The sequence below is a fragment of the Arachis duranensis genome, chromosome 6 (genome assembly GCF_000817695.3).
Source record: "Arachis duranensis cultivar V14167 chromosome 6, aradu.V14167.gnm2.J7QH, whole genome shotgun sequence".
Taxonomy (NCBI): domain Eukaryota; kingdom Viridiplantae; phylum Streptophyta; class Magnoliopsida; order Fabales; family Fabaceae; genus Arachis; species Arachis duranensis.
The window spans coordinates 3,107,900-3,133,405 of record NC_029777.3 but is presented as its reverse complement, the minus strand read 5'-3'; the positions used below and the strand labels follow the sequence as shown (position 1 = coordinate 3,133,405).

General features: G+C 31.0%; 2 protein-coding genes across 2 annotated transcripts; both read left to right on the top strand.

Moving 5' to 3' along the window:
• Positions 1–12,199: 12,199 nt before the first annotated feature.
• On the top strand, positions 12,200–14,934 carry LOC107491845 (GDSL esterase/lipase LTL1). Its single transcript, XM_016112760.3, has 5 exons — positions 12,200–12,539; positions 12,627–12,754; positions 12,986–13,228; positions 13,840–14,092; positions 14,619–14,934. The coding sequence occupies exons 1-5, from the start codon at positions 12,281–12,283 to the stop codon at positions 14,852–14,854; spliced, it is 1,119 nt and encodes a 372-aa protein (XP_015968246.1). The 5' UTR covers positions 12,200–12,280; the 3' UTR covers positions 14,855–14,934.
• A 3,945-nt stretch (positions 14,935–18,879) lies between these two features.
• On the top strand, positions 18,880–20,552 carry LOC107491786 (GDSL esterase/lipase At5g33370-like). Its single transcript, XM_016112706.3, has 4 exons — positions 18,880–19,120; positions 19,196–19,323; positions 19,640–20,135; positions 20,320–20,552. The coding sequence occupies exons 1-4, from the start codon at positions 18,880–18,882 to the stop codon at positions 20,550–20,552; spliced, it is 1,098 nt and encodes a 365-aa protein (XP_015968192.1).
• Positions 20,553–25,506: the final 4,954 nt, after the last annotated feature.

The window sequence follows — 25,506 nt, the reverse complement described above, 5'->3', positions numbered from 1 at the left end:
TTCTATTAATTTTTCATAATTATATTTGAATCATTATATTTTTCTTTATAAAGTCTTTGTATGAAAAACATAATAGTAAATTGAACTTTTACAATTTATTTTTTATATTTAATTTATTATCAAATAAAATAAAAAAGACTAATTTTTGTATTTATATTTTTTATGTCTTGTTTTATTTTCATATCTAAATATAACCTAAAAGTTGTTTGTTTATGTGCGTGAATGCTTTATTAGGTAGTTGATATTGATTGTATTTGTATATGTATAAAAAAAGTGGTGGCTAGTTTTAGTTTGTAAATACTATTTTGTAATTTTTATGTATATTAGCCAATGACATTTGTCTGTTGATAAAGTATTTTCTAAAATTGTAATTTAATTATCAATAATGCTAAGAAACTAAGAGAAAATTTAGCCAAAAACCTACCAACTCCTGTTGGGTTGGAACCTTGAAGCCCACTTTATCTCAGCAACATTCAAAATTCATCCCAGGTAAACAAAATTAATCGTAACTAAACCCTCCCCTCTCTTCTCACTTTTTCACCTCAGCATCACTCCAAAACCATTCACGGCAGCGCCATACAACCAGGTTCATTGCAGAACATTCTCCTCTACCGTCAACGGATGTAGCGCCTCCGTCCTTCAAGTGCGGGCAACAGCCGGCCTCAAAGCTTGGCCCAGAACGCCGCAACGCTTCCATCCCATCAACGTGCTACCTGGCGCGTTAACCAGAAGTTCGCCCATCTCCACCGGAGTGACATCGTGCCACCCACGTGCAAGGAATTAAGGGGTTCTCATTCTCAACAAGAGTGCGCCATTGCTGCTGCATGTCGTTGTCACAGTGTCGTTGAAGCCTTCCTACTCTTAGGGGTGGCAATGAGTAGGGTAGGGTAGGATTTGGATCCAACCCTAACCCTACCCGCGGGTTGAGAATATCCCAACCCTAACTCTACCCGCTCTTAACCCGCAGGTACCCGACTCTACCCGCGGGTTACAAAAAATATACAACATTATTATATAACTTGATGATAATTTAAAATAGAACTGATTTTTATGTAAAAAAAATATTAAATTATCTATTATGATTTTCTTTTAGTGGTTAAAGATCTTTTGCATTTAGTGAGAGATCTTTGATTCAACATCCACTTAAAACATATTTTTATATAAGTATATAACATAAACATATATAGAGTGCGGGTTGGTCGGGTAGGGTTGAGGCTCAACCCGTACCCTACCCGACCCGCACGAGAACCCTACCCGTATCCTACCCTACCCCGCTGCGAATCGGGTTGGCAACCCTACCTGATCGGGTGGGGTCGGGTTGGGTACCTGCAAATAGGGTACATATTGCCATCCCTACCTGCTCTGCTCCGACGAATGCAGTAGGACGTCTCTTGTTCCAACCTCGAAACCTTGCCTGACAGTACTAATTGGTTAGTGTTTAATCATTGGTGTTGATTGATGTACAGTTTGAGTACCATGGATAATACTTGTTGGATGTTACTTCTGATTTGGGTATAATTAAGGAATTGTTAGATGTTACTTCCGATTTGGGTCTTATATGGTGTTACTTGATTTGGGTTTTATATAGCAGCAATAATAGTGTATAATTAAGGACTTGTTGGATGTTGCTTCTGATTTCATCTGCAGGTTTTATTAAAAGATTTGAGCAAGGTGTTATGTAATAGTTTCTTGTGAATTTTTGTGTTTTCATATTCAACTATTTTTCCTTTTATATTGAAATTGTGAAGTTGCTGAAATCCTATTTCAATGCGCTAGATGACTAAAAACGGTATGTTTCTTGCCTCTTATTCTACGAGTTTGATTACATTGAACGAACTATTGTTTGCATGTTACTGTTTTGATACGTTTGTTTACAACGCGGTGATTTTTTAAGTGAATGTTACTTCTGATAGGCAATAGGATGTTTTTTTTTTCATTACGAATTGGATGATTTTGGATATATTTTTTGAGTTTTCATGTGTTAAGTATTTGCGAATGCGTGTACTTAATTAAGAAGTGAATGGCTTTTGTTTTCTTAGATATTCTTTAGCAGGTTTCATGTGTTAAGAATTTGTGACTGTCTGTATTTAGTGATAAAATTGTGGATGTCTCTAGTTCATTAAGCAATGCAGTGCCTTATTATACTAAAAACTGTATGTTTCTTGCCTCTTATTCTAGGTGTTTGATTACATTGAACGAACTAATACTTGTAGATTACTATTTTGATCCGTTTGTTTACAACATAGTGGTTTTTAAGTGGAGGTTGCTTCTGATAGGCATTAGGAAGTTTCTTTTCATTGCAATTTAGATGGCTCTAGATATGTTTTTTGAGTTTCCATGTGTTAAACATTTGCGAATGCGTGTACTTAATTGAGAAGTGAATGACTTTTATTTTCTTAGATATTTCTCAGCAGGTTTCATGTGTTAAGAATTTGCGACTGTCTATATTTAGTGATAAAATTGTGGATGTTTCTAGTTCTTTAAGCAATGCATTGCCTTATTATACTAAAAACTGTATGGTTCTTGCCTCTTATTCTAGGTGTTTGATTACATTGAACGAACTAATGCTTGCATGTTACTATTTTGATAGGTTTGTTTACAATGCAGTGATTTTTTCCCATTTGTATTGATCGTCATTGGTAGTTGTATGCCTTTGAAGTCCCTCAAAAAAGGTTGTGGGTACTGTATAGTATGCATTCTAGAGCACATAATGATGAACAGTTGAAATAGATACTTATGCGGCAAGCATATATTACCCAATTAGTGCAACAATATCCTCACTTGTTAAACATGTAACATAGCTAAAGTGTAGTTGCTTTCTAGGGGAGAATTATTGAAGACGTAGCTAGTGTCGATGCCCGCATACGAGCCCACAGAAAACAGCTTGACTTGTTTCTATGCCAACGTCCCAAAACAACCTAACCGGTCAGTTGAACTGCCACCTATCAATAATCTTACTAGCAATTCACTTGATATCGATACTTAATCGTGTGGTTAAAAATAATATTTCTATCTATACATGTAGCTGTGATTGTGATGTATAAGTGATCAAGTTCATGAAGTACTGGAGTCTAGATAATCCCTTGCAATTTTGGGACAAGGTGAATTTAAAAATCCTATTACAATTAAGATGCACCTCTTTCCGATTAATTACTTTCTCGCTTTCAAATCTCCCGCTCGCATACGATTTTGCCATTCAGGACGTTTTGCAGGAATTCTGGAAGAAAATTAAACTAGAAATAGTGATGGGTCCTCATAATTCACTCATTGAAGAGGCTCTAGAGGCATTAGACGACCATCTTGTACGCCGCAACCAGCCGGGAAACAAGACTAAGGCGGTGAAATCACCTTTGACAGCACCGAGCACAAAGACCATGCTGCAGCGTGTGGGGTTACCCATGAGAAAGCCATGCAAGGGAGAAAGACAACGGAAGAAGAAAGATGCCTAGGTAAAAATCATGAAAATACAAGGAAAATGCAAGACCAGATTTTTTCAAATAAATCAACTTAAAAAATATCTAATTAGCATGAATAAGAAATATTCACATAACACATTGTCATAAAATTTTCTACAATGCAAGACCAGCCTATCCAACATACCTTAGACCCCTCTTGAATAACAACTTTACCCACACTCAATTCTTCATTGCCTTCGGTTGAATTGATCAATGTGCTATTCAATCCGCCTTCTGGGGTTGAAAACTCCATGGACGATGCTCTCTTCCGAAAGCCTTGCACCGCAACAGTAGATTCTTTGTGAAGAAAACGCTCGGTGTGATGGTCTTTGCGGGAGAACAAGGACGTTATCGAGTCGGGAACACAACCTGAACCACGCTCACGAACGTCACCACCAATGGCGGCACACACCGGGGAGAAGCAACGAGGGAGCCATGGGGTGAATGATTTGATGAAGAGGGTGGGGGCAATTGATGAGTAGAAGAGTGAAAGGTTGCACTGCAACTGGAAACAACTTGTACCATGATCAATCGTAGCACCGCTAATGGCAGCACAGATCGAGGGTTACCGAGAAGGGAGCGCCGGGAGAGGATGGTTAGATGGAGGAGGTTGGCGCCTTTGCTGTTTGGAATAGAGAACTAATGCACCGCAACCATGGAGAAAGAGAGAGGGTGAAGACTCGAAAGCCTTGAGTGCACTTCCTTTATTTCCGTCGAAATTTTTGAACATATCATTCAAAACCTGATTTTGACATAAAAATCAATTAATAACAAATCTTTTAAATTATAAATGAATAAAATTAATTAAGATAATTATAATTAATTGAGTTGTTCAATTTTTGACGGATTAAAAATTAGTTCTGTATATTTTTTCTTTAATTATTTATAAAATGACACATTGCCTTAAAGATACTGAGACATTAAGTAATTATATTTTACAAAATGGTAATCTTAACGTTTCTTATTTTTTGTTGGTGAGAATCTATCTTAATTAAATGACTTGCCCGATACATGGACTACTATATATATATGAAATGATAAATCAATTCCCAATTTCCCATCCATAAAATCCCAATAGAGGTTAAACAGGTAGGGGAAGGTATTGAAGAGGCTTCAATGTGGTAGATCCAATCATTAATTCTTTAATTAATTGGTTCACTGACGGAGGCATGGTTGAATGTATATATATTTGTGGGCATGGTTGGATTGTGTGATTGCATAATGGTACTACTACTCTGCTTATTATACATATACGTATACATATCCTAAAAGGACAAATGTACTACGTGGACCTTAATCTCTTTCCTTTCTCTTTATGTCAGATGTGATACACTCTCAGTAAAATTAATAAAATGTCTGCTCTAGTGTCTAAAAATTATTATCTAATTATTAAAAAATTAAATAATTAATTTTAAGTTTAAAAATATAAAAAATTTAAATATTTAAAATTTATTATATAAAATAAGCTAACTAAAAATTAGAAAAATAAAAAATATTATAGAATTAACCAATTAATAAATACTTTATTGGTTATTAGTTTAAGCTACTTCGATATATCTTAATAAATTTTAATTCCAATTACCACATTTGATATGTAATGCATCTAAGCTTGCATATTTAATAGATTTTGAAAAGGAAAGGTGAGTTAAAAGTAATTTATAGTTTTTGCTCCATTTTTATTTTCAGTGCATAAATAAAATGTTGCATAAGAGAAAATTAAAAAATGTATTTTCATGTCTAATCAGTAGAAGCTAATGATACATTTTACATTATTGTTGTTCTTAAACAAATAATGAATTATAGTCTAACCAAATGTATGCTCACCTTAATTTTATAGGGATTATTACCAGTGTTTGAAGAGATCATATTAGGGGTGGACAACAAATTCTGCGTGAGACATCTGTATAATAATTTTAGGAAAAAATTTCTTGGTTTGGAGTTGAAAAATAGAATGTGGTAGTGTGCTAAGGCAACTCATTAGAGGAATTGGGAGAAGAAAATGAAATTTCTGAAACTTGTGAATAAGGGGGCATTTCGACATCTAAATAGCATTCCACCCAGGCTTTGGTCCGTTCTAGATTTACTTTTCATTCAAAATATGATAGCCTTGTTAATAACATGAGTGAAAGTTTTAATGTTGTCATAATAGAGGTAAGAGAAAAACCTATTGTAACCATGTTAGAGGATATTAGGGTGTCTCTGATGACTAGATGGGCTTCCAATAAAGATAGGATCAAAATTACGAGAGAAACTTTATGCCAATAATTAGGAAAAAATTGGAGAAAAAGACAAGGTTAGCTAGAGACTAGAGGCCATACTGGTCAACTACTAATACATATGAGGTTATGTGTGGATTAGATAAATTTGTTCTGGATCTGGCTGCTGTTGAGTGTTCTTGCAGGAAGTGGCAGATGAGTGGCATTCCATGTTCTCATGCCATCAATTGCATTAGCTTCAAGGGACTTGATTTGGAATCCTATGTGAATGACTTCTACAAGAAGAATGCTTACTTGAAGTGCTACCATGAGATGATACACCCTTTGAATGGATCGGATCTATCAGAGAGAACTCAATATAATGATGTCATGCCACCTCCATATAGGAGGCCAAGTCACAGACCTGTGAAGAAGAGGAAGCGAGGACTTGGAAATGAGGAGAATAGAAGCCAGAATTACCTATCACGGAGGGGTCAAATTCAAAGATACTCCAACTATGGTGCTGTAAGACATAAGAAGGGGGGCTGCAAAAGCCTAAGAATAGTGTATATGCCATTATGTTCTAGGGTTTACTTCATATTATGCTATGTATATATTTTACTAATTATTTATGTATTCAACTCTTGATTCTTTTTATATAATTTTTATTACCTTCATATGTTCAAATCTCATCCATACTACAAGCTGCCAAAGCTCCTAAGAGAGGGAGAAAGCTTACATCCAAACAACTCCCTGGTCAAACAGTTCAAACAGGAAAGAAAAGAAAGAATTCATCCTCACAACCCAACCTTCTAGCAACTTAGCCCAAGAAACCAGTTTCAAAGCCCAAGAAATCAGCAGCTCAGCCCAAGAAGGCATCAACTCAACCTAACAACCAAGTATAGTCCAACCCTAAAGCATCTTCAACCCAACCATTGGCTAAGAACAAGAATGCAATAGCAGCAACCTCCTCTAGCAAGAAATAGTCACTGAGTTAAGCAACTGAGAGAAAGAGGCATTTTTCTGTCATCCAGACTGGTGCACCACATGTTCTTCTACAGAAGCTCAAGCTAATGGCGAAATTACCTCCGAGTGAATGGAAAAATCTTTAGATATTGCTAGTTATGTTTTTTTGTTATCAATGTGTTACTTAGATGAAAACAATGTTTAGTTGGAAACAATACTTTATGCACACTATCTTGATTCTTATTTTTTGGTATTTAGGTATTTCAGCACACTTGGTCTTGAGTACTATATTTTGTTTCAGTGGCATGACATCCATTCTAAGCTATGGTATCAATTTAGACTTGTGTAATTCATAGGTTGAATTGTGTTTGTTTTAACTTGTTTTTAATTGAAATTGGCCATTAGGTCATTACTAGATTTACAAATCTCATTCCTACAAATTACTTTACTGAAATTGGCCTTTAAGGTCACAAAAGAAAACATAACAGATGATACACTATTAAGCAGGTTCACAAATGATACATCATTAAACATCACTTTTAGTAATTACTTCAAACAGGTTCACAAATGATCACAAATTATCCTCAAAATTTACCCATAGAACACAATATTTTATTAAAATTGCCTAACTAATCATCTATAATTAAAGTGCATTCCATATGGTTGCCTCAATTTATATAGATTCTGTAGCAACAAAAATAAAAATCCAATCCAGCCAACAATCCTTAAAGCAGCAACAATCCTAAGCTTCCATTCAACATCCTTCAATATCGATTTTAAGCTTGTAATCTTCCACCTGGTTCTTGCAATTTTAGCGTCTTACTGAGCTTCTTCAAGTTTTGGATCTGCCCAACGAAAAAAATTACAATCATCTTGAACTTGACAGAAGCCAGAACATAGGTGAAAAAGCATCAAATTCCCAAACTCAAATTCGCAAACGAGGAGGAACAACAACATACCTATAGTATACGCAACCCTAAAATCATTGGCTTGGGTTATCCTTCGTTGATGAAATTCGCAGAATTGGCTTCTCTCCATGTTTGCGTAGCAACTCCTTTGCAGCTGAACAACCTCGGGAAGACCGTGAACTCTCCATTGAGCTTCTAAAGAAGACGATCATGTTATCCTCTTCACATGCTACTCCCTTATTTATTTCTTTCATCACTTATCTATTTATTATTATTATTATTATTATTATTATTATTATTATTAAAAAATGAGTAACGAACACTAAAGAATTAAGGGGTGAAATTGTCTGAAGGACGATTTTAAAATCAACTCGAACCTTAGGGACGATTTTGTATGCAAAAAAAGTTGGAGACAAAAAATTTTTTTAACCTATACATTAGGAACCAAAATCGTACTTAACCCAAATAATATTATTGTTTTCTAAATTCAACGATAGATATTCTACGTATATAGTTTGTTAACAAAGATCAAGTGCAAACATATCAAAGTCATTAAGTAGTATTATTTTTATAATTATCACAATACCTAGGTCAAAATAGTTTAAGTTAACATGTTCAAAGTTTCTTTCAAAATATTTACTGTTTGATCTTGCATTGAGAGTTACCTTATTAAAGCTCAAAATATTTGAGTTTTGGTAATATTAGGTTTACATAGTCTAACAAGTTCGATATATAGCTTGAGTTTTAGTTTTGAGTTTTTTTATTGTATCATTTTCCCCCACAGCGGAGTAATAATATAATCTTTTACTAACTAATAATTAAAGTTAGAGAATAATATAATGAATTAATGATTAAAATTGTCTCTCAAATTTTATCTATTATAATTAAATTAGACTTTTAAATTCTCACTCAATTAAATTAATCTCCAAAATTTTTAATATCAATCAAATTCATTCTTATTCAATCATCCAAACTTCATTATTTTCACTTTTTTTAGGAGGAATTTTGTGTGAGTTTTAAATATCATAAAGTTATGATCTTTTTTGAAATCCTTTAAACTCAAAATTTCTATTCTTATCTTTGTTCTTTGTGAATTTTTTTAATCTCCTAACAAAAAACATAAATTCGTTATTCGATAAACTAAAACTGTCAGAATCATTTTTCAATGGTTTTATTTTAGACTAAAAATTTTTCTCATCTCAATTTATTATATGTCATTTTATCTAGGTTGTTACTTCAGTTATGACGATACTTTTAGTTTTCCACTCTTTTATAAGACTTCTAAAAAATTTTTCACTAACACTTGTTCGAAAATGGTTCATTCACATAGAATCCAAATTGTTAACGATGATTGAGAATCTCTACATATTTTATCAATATTTTCTCCTTTTTTCATATAGAACATTTCATACTCTTTTCTTAACATATCAATCATTGCTTCCTTCACTTGTTTTGTGTCTTTATGTGTGACTTAGAGTTTATGCAAATCTTTTTGTTGTTTTGTATCTTGAAACTTTCGAAATTTCTCAAAACTAATAACATAATGCATCATATTGATTGTCTTAGCATTGAGCTCCACTTTTTTCTTGTCTTTATTAGTCCACTCGTTCTCTTCTTCATGAATCATACCTCCTTCTTTAGAATGTCCAGACCATTTATGATTATCTTCTAAATATTGTAATTTATGAATTGCATAAATATTCTCATTTTTTTTCAATAGTTATAGCTTTTGTAATTGAAAAATGATGGTTTGTTGTTAACTTTTTCTTTGGTAAGTGTGTAAGTCACCACATTTACTCTCATGTTGGTTATTTGGATCTTTTCTCAAAATTATTAGACTTGATTTTTGAGTTCTTGACTTTTATACTAATTAATGGTTATTAATGACTTAAAAAACAGAGTTTGAATCTAGAACCACTTTTTAACTTAATCACCAAAACAGATTGAATCTTAAATGTCTCTGTATACAATGTATAGAAGATATTTTATTTTTATCTCATAAAAACTTAGAACAAAGAAGAGAAGCTTGCATCACCATATATTTTGGTTCAATCACTTAGTACAATATGATCTACATTCAGCCTTTACTACAATAATGATAGAATTTTTATTATAATTTTAAAAAAATTATAATCACCTATTTTTTAGGATTCTTTCTAATCTTACTAAGTAACACCCAAACTTCTAACTAAATCTGTTATTACTAAATTAACCTAACTTATATGTCTCTATTAAATACTCTCTCAACTTATAATAAAAAAACCTCTCAAAAACTCGTGACACAAAATAAAAAATATTATTAATATTATTATAAAACCTTCAGTTTTTTTTTCTTGAATAACCTTAATAAGAGTTGTTAAAATACTTCTTGATAAAAAATTATTTAATTATTAACCTTTGTTTTGAAATGTGTGATATGACCAGAATACCCATCAAAATACTCAAAGAGGTGTAGTAGGACTACTAGGACTTAATATCACAAGCCGTCAACATGATATATATAAATCAAATTTATTAATTTACTATCTTAGTAATTTAAATTTAATTAATTCAATTTTTATGTATTGAATAAATCTAATTTATTTGATTTGATTTTATATAATTATGTTTAAGATAACATGTATAACCAATTTTAGTTTAGAACATTTGTATAATTTTAATCTTTATCTATTTTAGTAACATAAATTATCTAAATATATTTATCGTCATCAAAAATAATATTATTATTTTCTAAACTCAATAATAGATATTCTGCGTATATAATTTTTTTGACAAAAATCAAATGCACACATATATCAAAGTCATTAAGTAGTATTATTTTTAAAATGATCATAATACTTAAGTTAACATGCATGTTTAGAGTTTCGTCTTCAAAGTATTTACTGTTTCATCTTGCATTGAGAGTTTCCTTAAATTCAAAATATTTGAGTTTTGGTAATATTAGGTTTACATAGTCTAACAAGTTCGATATATAGCCTGAGTTTCAGTTTTGAGTTTTTTTTTATTGTAAGTATTTATCATTTTTCCCCTCAGAGGATTAATAATATAATCTTTACTAATTAATTAAAGTTAGAGAATATAATGAGTTAATGATTAAAATTGTCTCTCAGATTTTACATGTTATAACCAAATTGGACTTTCAAATTTCTCACTCAATTAAATTAATCTCCAAAATTTTCAATATCAATCAAATTTATCGCTATTCAATCATCAAAACTTTATTATTTTCACTTTTCTGAGGAGGGGTTTTGTGTGAGTTTTAAATCTCACAAAACTTTGACTATGTTGAATTTAAATAAAAAATCAACCACTAAATTAATTATTTAATTTATTTACATATATAAATATAAAATACACATTTCAAATATATAACAATATATATCAAATATGTGGTAGCTAATTTCGTGACAAATTTTTTGGTGTGAGCATAATATTTTTGTTAAACTTAATTATTGTATAATTTTGAACCCTACAAATTTAAAATATATTAAAATTTTTTATAAATGAGTTCAATTTTTCTAAAATATATATTTTTTTAAAAACTCCCACACAAAACAAATTAAAGAAAGGGAAGAAAAAACGAATCCAATATAAAAAGAGAAAAAATAGGATATTCAATCCCTTCTAGAGTGGTTGTGAACAATAGTGAAGAAACCAACAAAAACAACAAATGAACATTAAATATTTAAGAATTGTAAATAAATCATAAAAATATTTCATGAAAAATTGAAATTATCACAATCCATAAGAAATCTCCCACAAATAAGTTAAAATATGGGATTTTGAACGGAAAATCTGGCAGGATGAAATTTATCGATTTGAAAATTTTGAATGACAAATTTGAATTCATGAATATTTGGACGATAATTTAATTAAAATTAAAGGTGAAATTCCAAAGATTATTTAACAACTTATTCATAATACAATATTTATTTTTTTAATTAAGTTATGTACCAATTACCATTTGATTAATTTCATCTGAACTAAATATGATCCTGTATATATATATGAGGGACTTTTTTTTTTGCACATCTTATAAAACCCAAACCTTAAATTTCAAGTTAAAAATCCAAATGATCACAACTAATATATACGAATTTAATTTTGGTGCTCTATCAGTGTAAAACTATTTTACACGTACATCTAATCACATTATACCATATTAGTAAAAATAATTATTTTTCATATTAATTGCGTGAATGGTCACCTAAAAAATTGGTTGTAATTGCACGATATTTTACACAGTTCAATGCATCAAAATTAAACTATATATATTTAGGTGTATCAAGATTTTAGTAGTAGTAGCTAGTTCAAATAACATAGTCACTACATACTTAATTAAGAGATTGTGGATTCGAGTATTCGTATCTTTAAAAAAAAAAGATTTTATTAGGTGTTTGCAGTATTTTTAATGGTCGATATGAATGATAGAATATATAGATAATTAATATTAATAAGTGAAAGTATGATGCATAAAGTAAAAAAGAGAGATAGGTAGCTAGCTGTAAGCGATGATGCATTAAACAGGAAATAGGTACATAGATATGGTACAAATGAATAGGTGTGATTTTTAAACAACATCAATAATGGATATGTATCATGTATGTGTATTTATTACAGTCATTTTCTTCATCAGCTGGTAGCAGAGGAAATTTAATTGGGAACAAGAAATGAGGTGTATATATAAAGTTACCTTTCTTAACCCAATTGCTACTACATACTCAATTTCTCATCTGGTTCACTATTCCTTACAATAATGGACCAAAAGAAGCCACCAATTAGAAACAGTGTTTCTATGTATCTTGTGTTATTATTATTAGGGTTTGTGATTGGTGGAGTGAAAGTAGTTGAAGGTCGAGCTTTCTTTGTATTTGGAGATTCATTGGTTGACAATGGAAACAATAACTACCTTGCAACGACTGCAAGAGCTGATTCATACCCTTATGGCATTGATTTTCCATCTCACACACCCACTGGCCGCTTCTCCAATGGCCTTAACATCCCTGACCTTATCAGTTACTTAATTACATCTATCATTTTCATATTAATTTCACTCAATGCAAATCCATCTATATATAAATTTAATAATTGTATGTTTGTAGGTGAGAAACTTGGGTCAGAACCGACATTGCCATATTTGAGTCCAGCGCTTGACGGAGAAAGACTACTCGTTGGTGCCAACTTTGCTTCAGCTGGAATCGGCATTCTCAATGACACTGGAATTCAGTTTGTAAGTATAGAGAAACTATGTCATTTGAACTATAACTCATTGGCAGTTTGTAAATGATTTAAACTTATATTTATTCTGCATTTTCATTTTTAAGATATTTTATTTACAGAATTTATAAAAAAAAGGGAAAATATCGAAAATGAAAACATAACATATAAATACAGAGATATATATATATTTCATTAGTAGGTTATTAACTGTATGGTATTGAATTATTATTAATGAATGCAGATAAACATAATAAGAATAATGAGGCAATTGCAGTACTTTGAGCAGTATCAGGAGAGAGTAAGTGGATTAATCGGAGAAGAAGGAGCAAGAAGACTGGTGAACGAAGCATTGGTTCTGATAACGTTGGGTGGCAATGATTTTGTCAACAACTATTTCTTGTTACCCTTCTCTGCAAGATCCAGACAATTTGCCATACCGGATTATGTTGTATACCTCATCTCTGAGTATCGCAAAATTCTTGTGGTAATTCCATTTTATTGGCTTATTTGAACCTTCAACTTATATATTTAAAATGAAAGATCCAAAAATGGTCATCAAATAACGTACTCGGGTATTTATTAGGTCAACAAATCTTTTTGTTGCTATACATATATTTTTTTGGTAGTGGGAAATTATTGCTTTACCCTCAATCATTCAAGAATACTTATACCAAATTTATGCTTTTAAATTAGTAACGAATAAATTCTTCTTTTTTATGAGTAGATTTTTGCTATCTTAAATTGATAATACTTTATAATATTCGAATTAAATGATAAATATTATATACCTCAGTTTAGCATAAATTACTCTGGTATATTTTATATTTTTATAATAAAAATAATAAATTAAAAGTAAAAAACATAAAAATTTATCTTTTATACAGTACTATAAAAAAATAAAATAATATATATAAGATATCATTTCTCACTAACTGTAGCAATGATAAGTTTATTATTGTAGTACTAATGTACTATGTGTATGTGTAACCATATTATAAAAGTATAAATGCAAAATTAATGTATGTTGTCGACTTGTCGTCTCTCACAAAGTCAAGTTTAGATCCTTGAATTAAAATATAAAATAAATGCATGCAGAGGCTATATGAATTGGGAGCAAGAAGGATTATGGTAACTGGTACAGGACCATTAGGTTGTGTTCCAGCAGAGTTATCTCAACATAGCAGAAATGGAGAATGTTATGCACCGCTTCAAGAAGCTGCTGATTTGTTCAACCCTCAACTCTTTCAACTCATTAATCAACTCAACTCTGAAATTGGTTCTGATGTTTATATTTCTGCAAATGCCTTTGCCATGAATATGGATTTTATTGGTAATCCACAACAATTTGGTACGTCAATATATTTTATTCAAAGGAATTAAGTACAATGACTCCTTATTATTGCATGCATTAATAATATTACCCAACCCATACCCAAGTGTAGATAGATAGATAGAGTTAAATAATTGTGATATCAATAGTTGGTTTCCACTTTACTACTGGAATATAATTGTAGTACAGTTGGGTAGTGGGTACAAATATTGTTTAACTTGGTTGTTGAGTGGAATTAATGTCTCTGTAAATATATCATTCAAATTATTTTATTTAACATTCATTAGCTGATATTTTATATACAAATTAAAGTAAACAATAAAAAGAATAAGCACCCACTCTAAAATAATGGGGCCTTTACGAATTAGGTTTGTCCTATTCACTGACCTTACCTTACCCTTTTGGATATTTTGTTATTTTTCTTGCTATAAATGAAGGAAAGCTAATCTGATTGGAAACATGATGGATTTTACTTGACTTGGTAAAAAACACAATTATTTTCCCATGACTCCAGAAATAATTGATTCAAGTTGTAACGGTGCAGGATTTATAACATCAAAAGTAGCATGCTGTGGTCAAGGACCGTACAATGGGATTGGACTATGCACACCAATATCAAACTTGTGTCCAAACAGGGATTTGTATGCATTCTGGGACCCCTTCCATCCCAGCGAGAGAGCCAACAGAATCATTGTTGACAGGTTCATGATCGGTGACTCCACATACATGCATCCCATGAATCTCAGCACCGTTATGCTCTTGGATTCATCATCCACCTAGCTACCTACTTATAATAATATTATTATGTTATTAATTGCGTATCATTTGTCTATTAGTTAGTATTATAAGAAATTTATTGGTTCTGTTAAGACTTCTACTATTGTAGCTTGATACGCTATAAATATATTCAAATCTATTGTCACTTATAGTTTTTGTCCCTTTTGGGTTTTAATGGGCTTTAGATTGGAGATTCAACAATGGGCTTTAATATTTGAGTCCAACTAACTGAAATTTGTTCTTATTTTCGGCTGAAATGCTGAATGGCCTTTATTTTATGCAAACTTTGACTATTGACCCAAAGAAAAAGAAACACTAAATAAACAAAGAAAAGCCTATCTCAATTAAATTATGAATCACGTCCAAAGAAAATAAAAAAAATTAAATTAAATTATGAAAACAATAATGTATTACTTATCCTTGACCTAATTTACTTTAGCTTATTTTTTCTTTTTTTCAATTTGATTTGAACGTTGGAATATCTTTTGCATGTATTTTCATTTGTGGTGCTTAAATTCAACCGATGTATATTTTCTGAAAAAGAAACCTACCAAAATTAAAATTGTTATTGCTCGACAATATCATCACAGACGGAACAATAATATACATGAAAAAGTATGAGAAGCCAATGTTATTAGTGTATAATATGTACAATAAAATTAAATTATAGTCAATTAATTAATTTTAAATATTTACTAATTTAAAATTTAAAACAAATTAAGATTATCGTCCATTATAAGAACACAAAAGCGAAGACCCTCTCTCTTTGACCGGTGTTACCACACAAAAATGAAGACCCTTTCTCTCAACAGTGTTACTTCCTTCTCTTCTTTTCTCGTCCTTTTTCACCGGGAGAGTTCCAACTGATGCCGATGTCCGCATCGGCGACCGCCCAGCAGCACCTTCCGATCGTGTGGGTCGTACTCACGGTACCGCATCAATCCTGGAACGACTCCGTGCCGACGACGCTACCGCACACTCCAACCGATGCTGCCACGGGTTCCGCATGTGCCGCTAAAAGCTCAACGACGCTGTTGTTTGAATTAACCGTGTGAGTATGGTAGATGTAACATACGCGCGCTTGAAGACAATATCAAATCAAACACTCAATTGCTTACTTTTAATTCTCACTCATGTCTCTTCATCTGTTCAAGCTTTTTTTTCTATTTTTTGTTTCTCTAATTTTATGGTTACATCAAATTATAAGACTCATGTGTCAAATTATACATTTTTCTTTTTTTAATAAAAATTAAATTATTGGATAATCATAGTTGTTTCTTCTGTTTATTCATTTTCTTCTTCTATTTTAATGGTCAATTTAGGATGGTCATTTTAGTAGATATGCAGATGGTTATTTTAATTTTTATGTAGATGATTATTTCGATTGGATTGGATTTAGTTATATGTTATTAATTAAAATATGTTGATGTTCAATTTATTAGGTATGCGGATGATTATTTTTATCCTTAAGTGGATGATTATTTTTACTAAAGGTGAGTGGCGTGTAACAAGCCAAGTAGCGACGGTAAAATGGGATGATTATTGATAATGGTGGGGTGGTCGCCAATTGAAAAAAAAAGAAAGTATCGGAGTGAAATGTTTTAGTAAATTAGAATTTTAGATAATTATTTTTTTAAAATAATTAACTGGATTTTTAAAAATTTAAAATTTAAAATTGGAGAATTTAAAATTTAATGTAAAATAACATTATACACACTGTCAAAATTCTTCGTCGGTTCTCTAACAAAATTCATTATATATATATATATATATATATAATTTAGGAACTAATTTAATATATTTTTTTTGAATTTGAGAGATTAAAGTAGTACAATTAGAATATCAATAATTAAACTAATGCAAATCGCCAATCTTAGGGCCGGAGGTTAACTCTGAATTCATTTCCCCATTTAAGCTTTTTGGTTTAGGAGGAGTAATTATTAATTAACTAACAAGGGCTGATTTTCACACGTGTGTAGAAAGTTGTTCACTGAAGGTGAAACTAGCTTGAAAAACTGAAAATGAAAGAAAACACAAGTTGATTGAGGTTTGAGGAGGGTAGCTGTAAGTTGCGACCAAACGCCACCTTATTTATGTTGATCACATGACCCAATGATCCCTATCCTCATTGACCCCACCCACCCATTAATTCAATTCAATATTCATTCCTATACTTAGCACTTTAGAACCACATCATGTAGCTTTGGCCCATTTAAATTTAAATTTTACCTCCTAATTCAACAAATTGCATGAGAGTGACCGTAGAGTTTAGCATAATAGAAAACCCACAATGATTAGCCATCAATAGAGAAGTCATGCTCTTAATGTGTTTGATGAAATGTTTCTTTGATCTTTATCGGTTTTACATCGCTGCCTAATTTCATGACGCTTAAGGGAACTTGCGGTTCCCCATAATTTAGGCATGTCTGAGAATTAAGCCACCATTTAGAATGACCAAATTAAATTCATCAAACTAAAGTAAAGCGACTTGAATAAGATTGGATCATGTGATCAATACTACATTGTTTTTCAAGTTTCAACCTGTGGGATCTTCCAAAACTAGTCATCATTATCCAATTATTGTGGAATATTCCGACATCAAGGAGTTAATGTTATTTGAATTTTCCAGTAAGATGCTACCATTTATAATCACTTTCACATGAGGCTTTGATTTCATCGCACACTAGCTTTTGAGTCAGTGTCAAATCAACAAACTAGATTCCACAATTGGCTATACACCAAAGCTGGCAGAGCATATAACTCGCATTCTATGCCCCTGAAACTGCTATGGTTTTAAATGTATCAACGCACTTTGATATCAACTACTATGTTATTAACTACTTTTCTTATGTAGCTACTCTTTCATTCTCGCATTAATGGATTTAAATCCTCTATCTCCTCTTTTCGACTTTCCATTCCAAGCTCTCAATAATAATAACAATAAAAATAAAAACTAAAGTACTAATTCTTAGTTTCTTACCACTTTATATTACGGTAGAAATTCAGGTGCAGTCGACTTTACGTGAAATTAATATCTGAGAGACGTTAGATGATTTGACTGATTTGACTAAATTTTTATATAACGGCTCTCAGATATCAACTTCACATGAAGTCGACTTCACTTGAGTTTTCACCTTATATTATATATTGAATTGCTACTTTAATTTATTTGGTTAGTCTTGATAAACAATGATGTTAAATATACATACAAAAATCAGTCATTAAATTAAATATTCGTATAAAATATATGTTTAAATACAAAATACACATTAAAAATAAGTTATAAATAGATAAATAACTAATTTGATTATTGATTATTTATGAATATATAACTTTTTTGCTTGACAAATTAGATACAAACACAAATAGAAACTCATCCAATTCGTAACATACTAGGATGAAAACTACGTTAACTTCACTTGAAGTTGATAGTTGAAAGCGGTTAAATGATTTGACTGATTTGACTAAATCTTTATCTAACAGTTCTCAACTATCAACTTCATATGAAATTAACTGTACATGAGTTTTCACCAAATCCTAGTCTTTTGTTTGCCTATGCAAATATATATTACGCCAAATTATATGGCCTATTATTGATGCCATGGTGAAGCAATAATATTACATGAAATTGTGGTAACTATAAAAAACATACATAGAATTCCACAATGTAATTTTATTTTTGATGGTTTTGGTGAATTTAAGAATCAGAAACTTAAGAGAGTCAGCAATGCAATTATTTGAAGTACTTTCCCTCCTCCTCTTCCTCCTTATTCTTGATTCGGCGGTTTGCTTTAATTCTAGAGAGGTGGTAGAACAACACATTTATGAATGTAGTTTTACACAAAGAGATAGATAGAGTTATCAATCTCTCACACAGTCACATCACAATACAACACTACCTAGTACCTTATATTATATTATATATACCCTTTTCCAATCTCCATGCAAACCACGACACCACTTATCATATACAAAATTAAACTAGAATAACCAACCTAGCTATTTGTTCGTTATTCATACACTAAGCTATGGCTAGTTATTGTATAATGATAAGCTTAATGGTTGTGTTTCTTCTTGGTTCTTGTTCTTGTTTTGTTAATGCTCAACCAAGAGCATTCTTTGTTTTTGGTGACTCATTAGTGGATAGTGGCAACAACGATTTCTTGGCAACCACCGCTAGAGCGGATGCACCACCCTATGGGATCGATTATCCGACGCACCGACCGACCGGACGCTTCTCTAACGGCCTCAACATCCCTGATTTAATCAGTATGGTCCAGCAGTTTTAATTTGCATGGTTTATTTGTTGTAACTAAATTAATTAATTAAGTATGATTGATGTAGGTCTTGAGCTTGGGTTAGAGCCTACTCTGCCATACTTGAGCCCGTTACTTGTTGGAGAGAAGCTCCTAATTGGTGCTAATTTTGCATCCGCTGGCATTGGAATTCTCAATGACACCGGAATTCAGTTTGTGAGTATTAGTGCAATGAGTTTAATTTTTATTAAATTCTTGTGTTAGTTTTTATTTATTATGCTTGTCTTTTTTAAGTTAGTTATGTTTATCTTTCTTTAAAAGAATCATCTAGATATTCTAGTTGTTTTGGCTTATTTTAAAGTTCAAAATCAATTTAGCAATTAGTATAATTAGGTATAATTGTTCTTGCAAAACAATAGTAAACAATAAAATTTCTTCATCTTTCCTTTTCTTATTCTTTTCGTAGTTTTATTAATTTTGATGCAACAGTAAATTGTTAATCACATTCAATGATTTGATGATGATTTGGCAGTTGCACATTATCCACATAGAGAAGCAACTGAAGCTGTTCAGAGAATACCAAGCACGGTTGAGTGCACACATTGGAGCAAGTGGAGCAAGAAACCACGTGAACAGAGCACTGTTCCTAATCACACTGGGTGGCAACGACTTCGTCAACAACTACTACCTAGTCCCCTATTCAGCGAGATCACGCCAATTCTCTCTCCCGGATTACGTGCGGTACCTGATTTCAGAGTATCGGAAAGTTCTGAGGAATCTGTATAATTTGGGAGCAAGAAGGGTGCTTGTGACGGGAACAGGACCAATGGGGTGTGTTCCAGCGGAATTGGCAATGAGAAGCAGAACGGGTGATTGCGACGTTGAACTCCAGAGAGCTGCTGCATTATACAATCCCCAACTCGTTGAAATGATCAATTCTCTCAACCAAGACATTGGTTCTCATGTCTTCATTGCTGCTAATGCATATAGAATGCACATGGATTTCATTTCCAACCCTAGAGCTTATGGTATGCACACAACTACCATTTTTTACCTTTTATTTTATAATAGGTAAAAACTCAGGTGCAGTCAATTTCACGTGAAGTTGATAGTCGAGAGCCGTTAACGACTCTCAGTTATCAATTTCACATGAAGTCGACTGTACCTGAGTTAATATATATTGCGATTGATTTTGTAATTTGGGCTTGACAGGATTTGTAACCTCAAAGATAGCATGCTGTGGACAAGGGCCATATAATGGGATTGGGCTGTGCACACCAGCCTCAAACTTATGCCCAAACAGAGACCTATACGCATTTTGGGACCCATTCCACCCATCAGAGAGGGCTAGCAGAATCATAGTCCAACAGATCCTCAGAGGCACCAACGAGTACATGCACCCCATGAACCTCTCCACCATCATGGCCCTTGATTCAAGGAATTAAATTTACATAAATAATGCTAATCAATAAATTACATATATAATCTGTGTGTGCTGCTCCCACCCTTTTTTTGGTTTGTTTTTTTAAGATAAAGTTTAATTAGTATGTTGGTGTTTTGCCAGTATAATAAAACGCAAGTCGTCGAATTCCCTTTCATTGCATTGGGGTGCGACAACCTCTTTTTGTTCAGATTGATTATTGTGCATTATTTGTGATTTTATGAATGCGATGTATTTGAAAACTATATAATCGTGTTTTTTTCTTCATTATGAGCCATAAATAGAATATATGCATGCGCTGATGTTAATAGCTAGTAATGTGAGATCCCATTAATTTACAAAAATGAAAATGACACAACGAGATACTTAAGAGGGGAATCGTCGTCATACTAACTCATAATATCAAATGTTAAATGCTGATATTTTAATTTTTGAAAAAAATTAGATAATCAATATTAATTAATTTTTTATTTTTTCCCGCAAGAAGTATTAACTTATTAGATTTCAAGGTGGGTTATTAGCTTGTTGGAGAAGAATGATAAACTTTTAATTGATAATATGATTCAATCAAATTGGTGGTGAAAATATTTATAAGAGACTCGAATGTTTAAATAAATAATAGTCTAAAAAATATAAAGATTAAAATTAATGACATATTATAAACGTGTGTTAAATAATTTATTTATAATTTTTGGACCAAGTCCTGGTGAGAGATAGGCATATATCATTCCTAATAAATTAGTAGTAAAGAATTTTGCTTCTCACAAATAAATTTAAGGGTAAAACACTATAATAAGCCAAGGAGAATGAAATTTTACACAAAATTCTGTTAAATTGCAATATAATTCTGTTAAGTATTTTGACCCTACTCTTAACTAGACATCTCAAGTAGTGTTCAAAATACAACTGTTGAGTTATATAGTATTATTCACGTTCTTACTATTAAAAAAAAGTTTTTACTAACCTAGTTATGTTCTAAAAGCTCATTTTAAAAATACCATAAAAAGAAATGTTTAAGTAAAGTTATTAAAAAATAATTTTCATTTTTTTTACATTTCCAATTCTTTGAATATATTAAAAACTTAAAATTTTTTATATATTATACTCTTAATATATGTGCTTAGAATATAAGTTAGCAAAATTTTTTTAAAAAAATAACACATATTTAAATGATATATATAAATAATAATTATATTAATTTATTATAAATGATATAAATATAAATACAACAACAAAGCAGCCTTGTTCCACTAAGTGGCATTGGCTACATGAATCAAATAACGTCATTGAACTCTATCAAGTATCATGTCTACAAAGAGACCGTTTGCATGTAAATCTCGTTTGACCACCTCATTAATGGTCTTTTAGGTCTTCCTTTGCTTTTCAACCCTTGTCCATTTTCCATCTCATCCACCCTTCTGACTGGGTGTTCTGTCGGTTTTCTTCTCATATGTCCAAACCACTTGAGACGCGATTCTACCATCTTTTTCACAATAGGTGCTACTCCAACTCACTCTCTTATATCTTAGTTCCTTATTCTATTCAATCGCGTATGATCACTCATTCATCTTAATATCTTCATCTCTCTCACACTTACCTTATGTTCGTGCTCTCATTTTGCCGCTGAACACCCTGTACCATAAAGCATAGTCGGTCTGATAGTAATACGATAGAATTTACCTTTAAGTTCTAAAGGTACTTTTTTGTCACATATAAAATTAGATGCATTCTCCCATTTTGACCATTCTGCTTGGATCCTATGATTACATCTTGTTCAATCTCTACTATCTTGTATGATGCACCTAAAATATTTAAAACTTTTAACTTTTCTTAGGATATTTTCTCCAATCTTCACCTTTATATTAAGATTTTTCATTCGACAGCTGAACTTACATTTCATATATTACGTCTTGGTACGGCTTATGCGCAGACCATACGCTTCTAGAGCTTCTCTCCATAAATCCAACTTTTTATTTAGATTTTCCCTTAACTCTCCCGTAAGGACGATATCATCAGCAAAAAACATGCATCACAGCATAGGCTCTTGGATATGCTCTTGGATATGTTCAGTGAGTACTTCCAAGATTAATGTGAAAATATATGGACTTAAAGATGATCCCTGGTATAATTCTATATCAATGAAAATTCCTCTAATCTGTCATACCACATTGAGTCTTCACACTAGTTGTAGCTCCATCATACTTGCATTGCACGAATATATATGATTCTTACTCTTTTCTTTTCCAAAACTTTCCATAAAATTAAACTGCCCTTGACATCCTATCATACGCTTTTTCTAAATCAACAAATCTCATAAATGATATAAATATAAATATATATCTATTATTAATTTAATAAAAATTATTTATATTTAATATTTTTTCAGAAATACATAAAAATTAGATTAAATATTTTTATAATAATTTAAAACATTTTATATTATTATTATTATTTGAATCAATCAAATAATTATTATTGAATGATATTTTGGTCAAATGGACTAAAAAATATGTTATTTAATATTATAGAAAAAGAGATGTCATTTAAAGATACTATAGAAAAGAAAAGTGTCTTTTTCTCTAGTATTAATATATAAGATTCGAATAACTATGGTTCAAAATAAATACATAAATATATATATATATAGAAAAACCTTCATTGTCATTACCTAGTAATCTACACTTTTGTAGGAACAAAAACGATATTTGATAAAAAAGACGTGAAGTTAGTGTATGTATAGTCTAACCGATGATGATGATATATAATTATTGATAGTATATATGTCTAAAACGATAGTGGATTAATGCATGGCATGAAGGAATAGTCAATGTTGAAATGAAGTTTATTATGAGGCTAATATATTTGGAGCAATTAATTAGGGGCAGTGCATGTGCGCAGAGTGTATATGTGACAATAATGTAGGAACATGTTGGCTCACTCATTCATACAAAAAGTGAGGGCATGAAAGCGCAATCTTAGCACAAATTCATTTAAGGAATGCACCAACTTTAGGAGGTGGCAACCTTAGAACATTGCTCACATTATTAATACATAGGTCCAACACACCACTCATCACTCTTTTATTTCACATTAACTCGGCCTCCAAATGCGTTATGGAGTAATTAACATCCTTTTCAATTTTCATTTTCACTTTCAATGACAATTAACCCATAACCAAAAAGTATGAATTAATCATTTTTTATTCAAATTCCCGCAGCAATATAACATTTTAATCAAGTTAATTAAATAGAATTAAATAGTGGTATTTTTAGTAATAAATTCTAAATGCTTAATTGTATATAGTTCAATCAAACCTTGAAACAGACGGCATTGTTCATATTTGCCAGGGAATTTCAGAATCTTACAGGAGTTAGTGGGGTAACCAGTGAGTTACGTTGCAGTTCATGTACGTTTAAATTTACGAATTTATTTTTGTACGTGATTGAATAGGCTGAAAAGTTAGTTGAAGAAAGTATCAATTATAGATCAAATTAACACAATGTCTCTGGTTGAAGGAATGTTAGTTGAACCGTTTCTCCAGCCAAATTATGTGAACAAGATATTAGGTGTAGAGTGGTTGGTATTATAAAGTCTATACAGCTCATACTTTTATTTTTTTTTTTTTTACTTTGATCGTATATTATATTACCAATTACAATGAAAAGTGGTCCTTATTAATCATATCATTGCTAACTATAACTTGCTTATAACTTCTATTAGTCTTCCTTATCCTGATAAAGAAGAAAAAACTAATAATAAACAAAAAGATAAAAAAAAAAGATGAATTGAAATTGAAGATAGAAAATAAAATAAAAGATTAAAATTAAATATAAAAAGAATCATTTAATTTTCTATCTAATTTCTTTTTTGCTGATGCAATAAAAAAGAAACATCCCAACCTAATTTGTTGACATTATAGTTTAAAAATTAAATCGAAATAACTTACTCAACTTTCTACCTATATTCCTAGATGTAATAAGAGAATGACTTATTCAACTTTACTTATTCACACTATAGTTTTATCACGAAACTCAAAAAGAATTTTTTTTTTACTTTTTACACCTATAATCACTTAACTGCAACTACAATAATTTATGAGATATTTATAATATCTTATTAGGTTAAATAAAGAAAATTCTAAATTTTCCAACATAAAATTCAAGTTAATAACTAAATAAACAAAACTAAAATACATAAAATTAAATTAAACATTCTAATATTTAAAATATAAACTAATAACTATTAAATAATACTTAAATTCATCGTATTACGAACATTTGAATGAAGCACATATCACTTCTAAAAATTTTAAAAAATATTCAATTTCTACATATAATATAACCCTACTATTAAAATTATAGTTGATGAATTTAATTCTACTAATAAGAAAAGCAATTTAATTTTTCTTCTTCTTTAATTTCGATCGAGTTCCAATTAACTTCCAAAAGTAGAAAAAGGTATATGGAATAATAATTTTGAACTAGCTTTTTTTTTTAGATTCAACAATATAGAACATACATGTCGTTCCTAAAACCCTGAATCCAAGACATAATAATGTTTAATCAACCCAAATAATTATCACTTTTGTGTTAAGGTTCGTTGTTAATAATCTCGTGCTAGCTATTAATAAGCTCAACATTGTTTATTCTTCATCCACATGTAAAATATGGCAGAATACATAAGATGCAAAAATTAAAACAAAGTTTTTTTATTTATTTATTTTCCGATTCATTTATGACTTTTTATTGTTAGTAGTATAAATTTTTTGTGGTCTATAATGACATAATTATTTTGGTGTGGTCCAATGATAAAAATCTCAGCTATGGGCTTTAACTAGTTGAATTTATACAGTAACTTCTACGATACATGCGACTCGGTAATCGCTAGTAGTTGGTTCGAAATCCCTTTAATTTCCAGTAAGCAATAATATATCATATATCCTCAATTTTTTTTTTCTT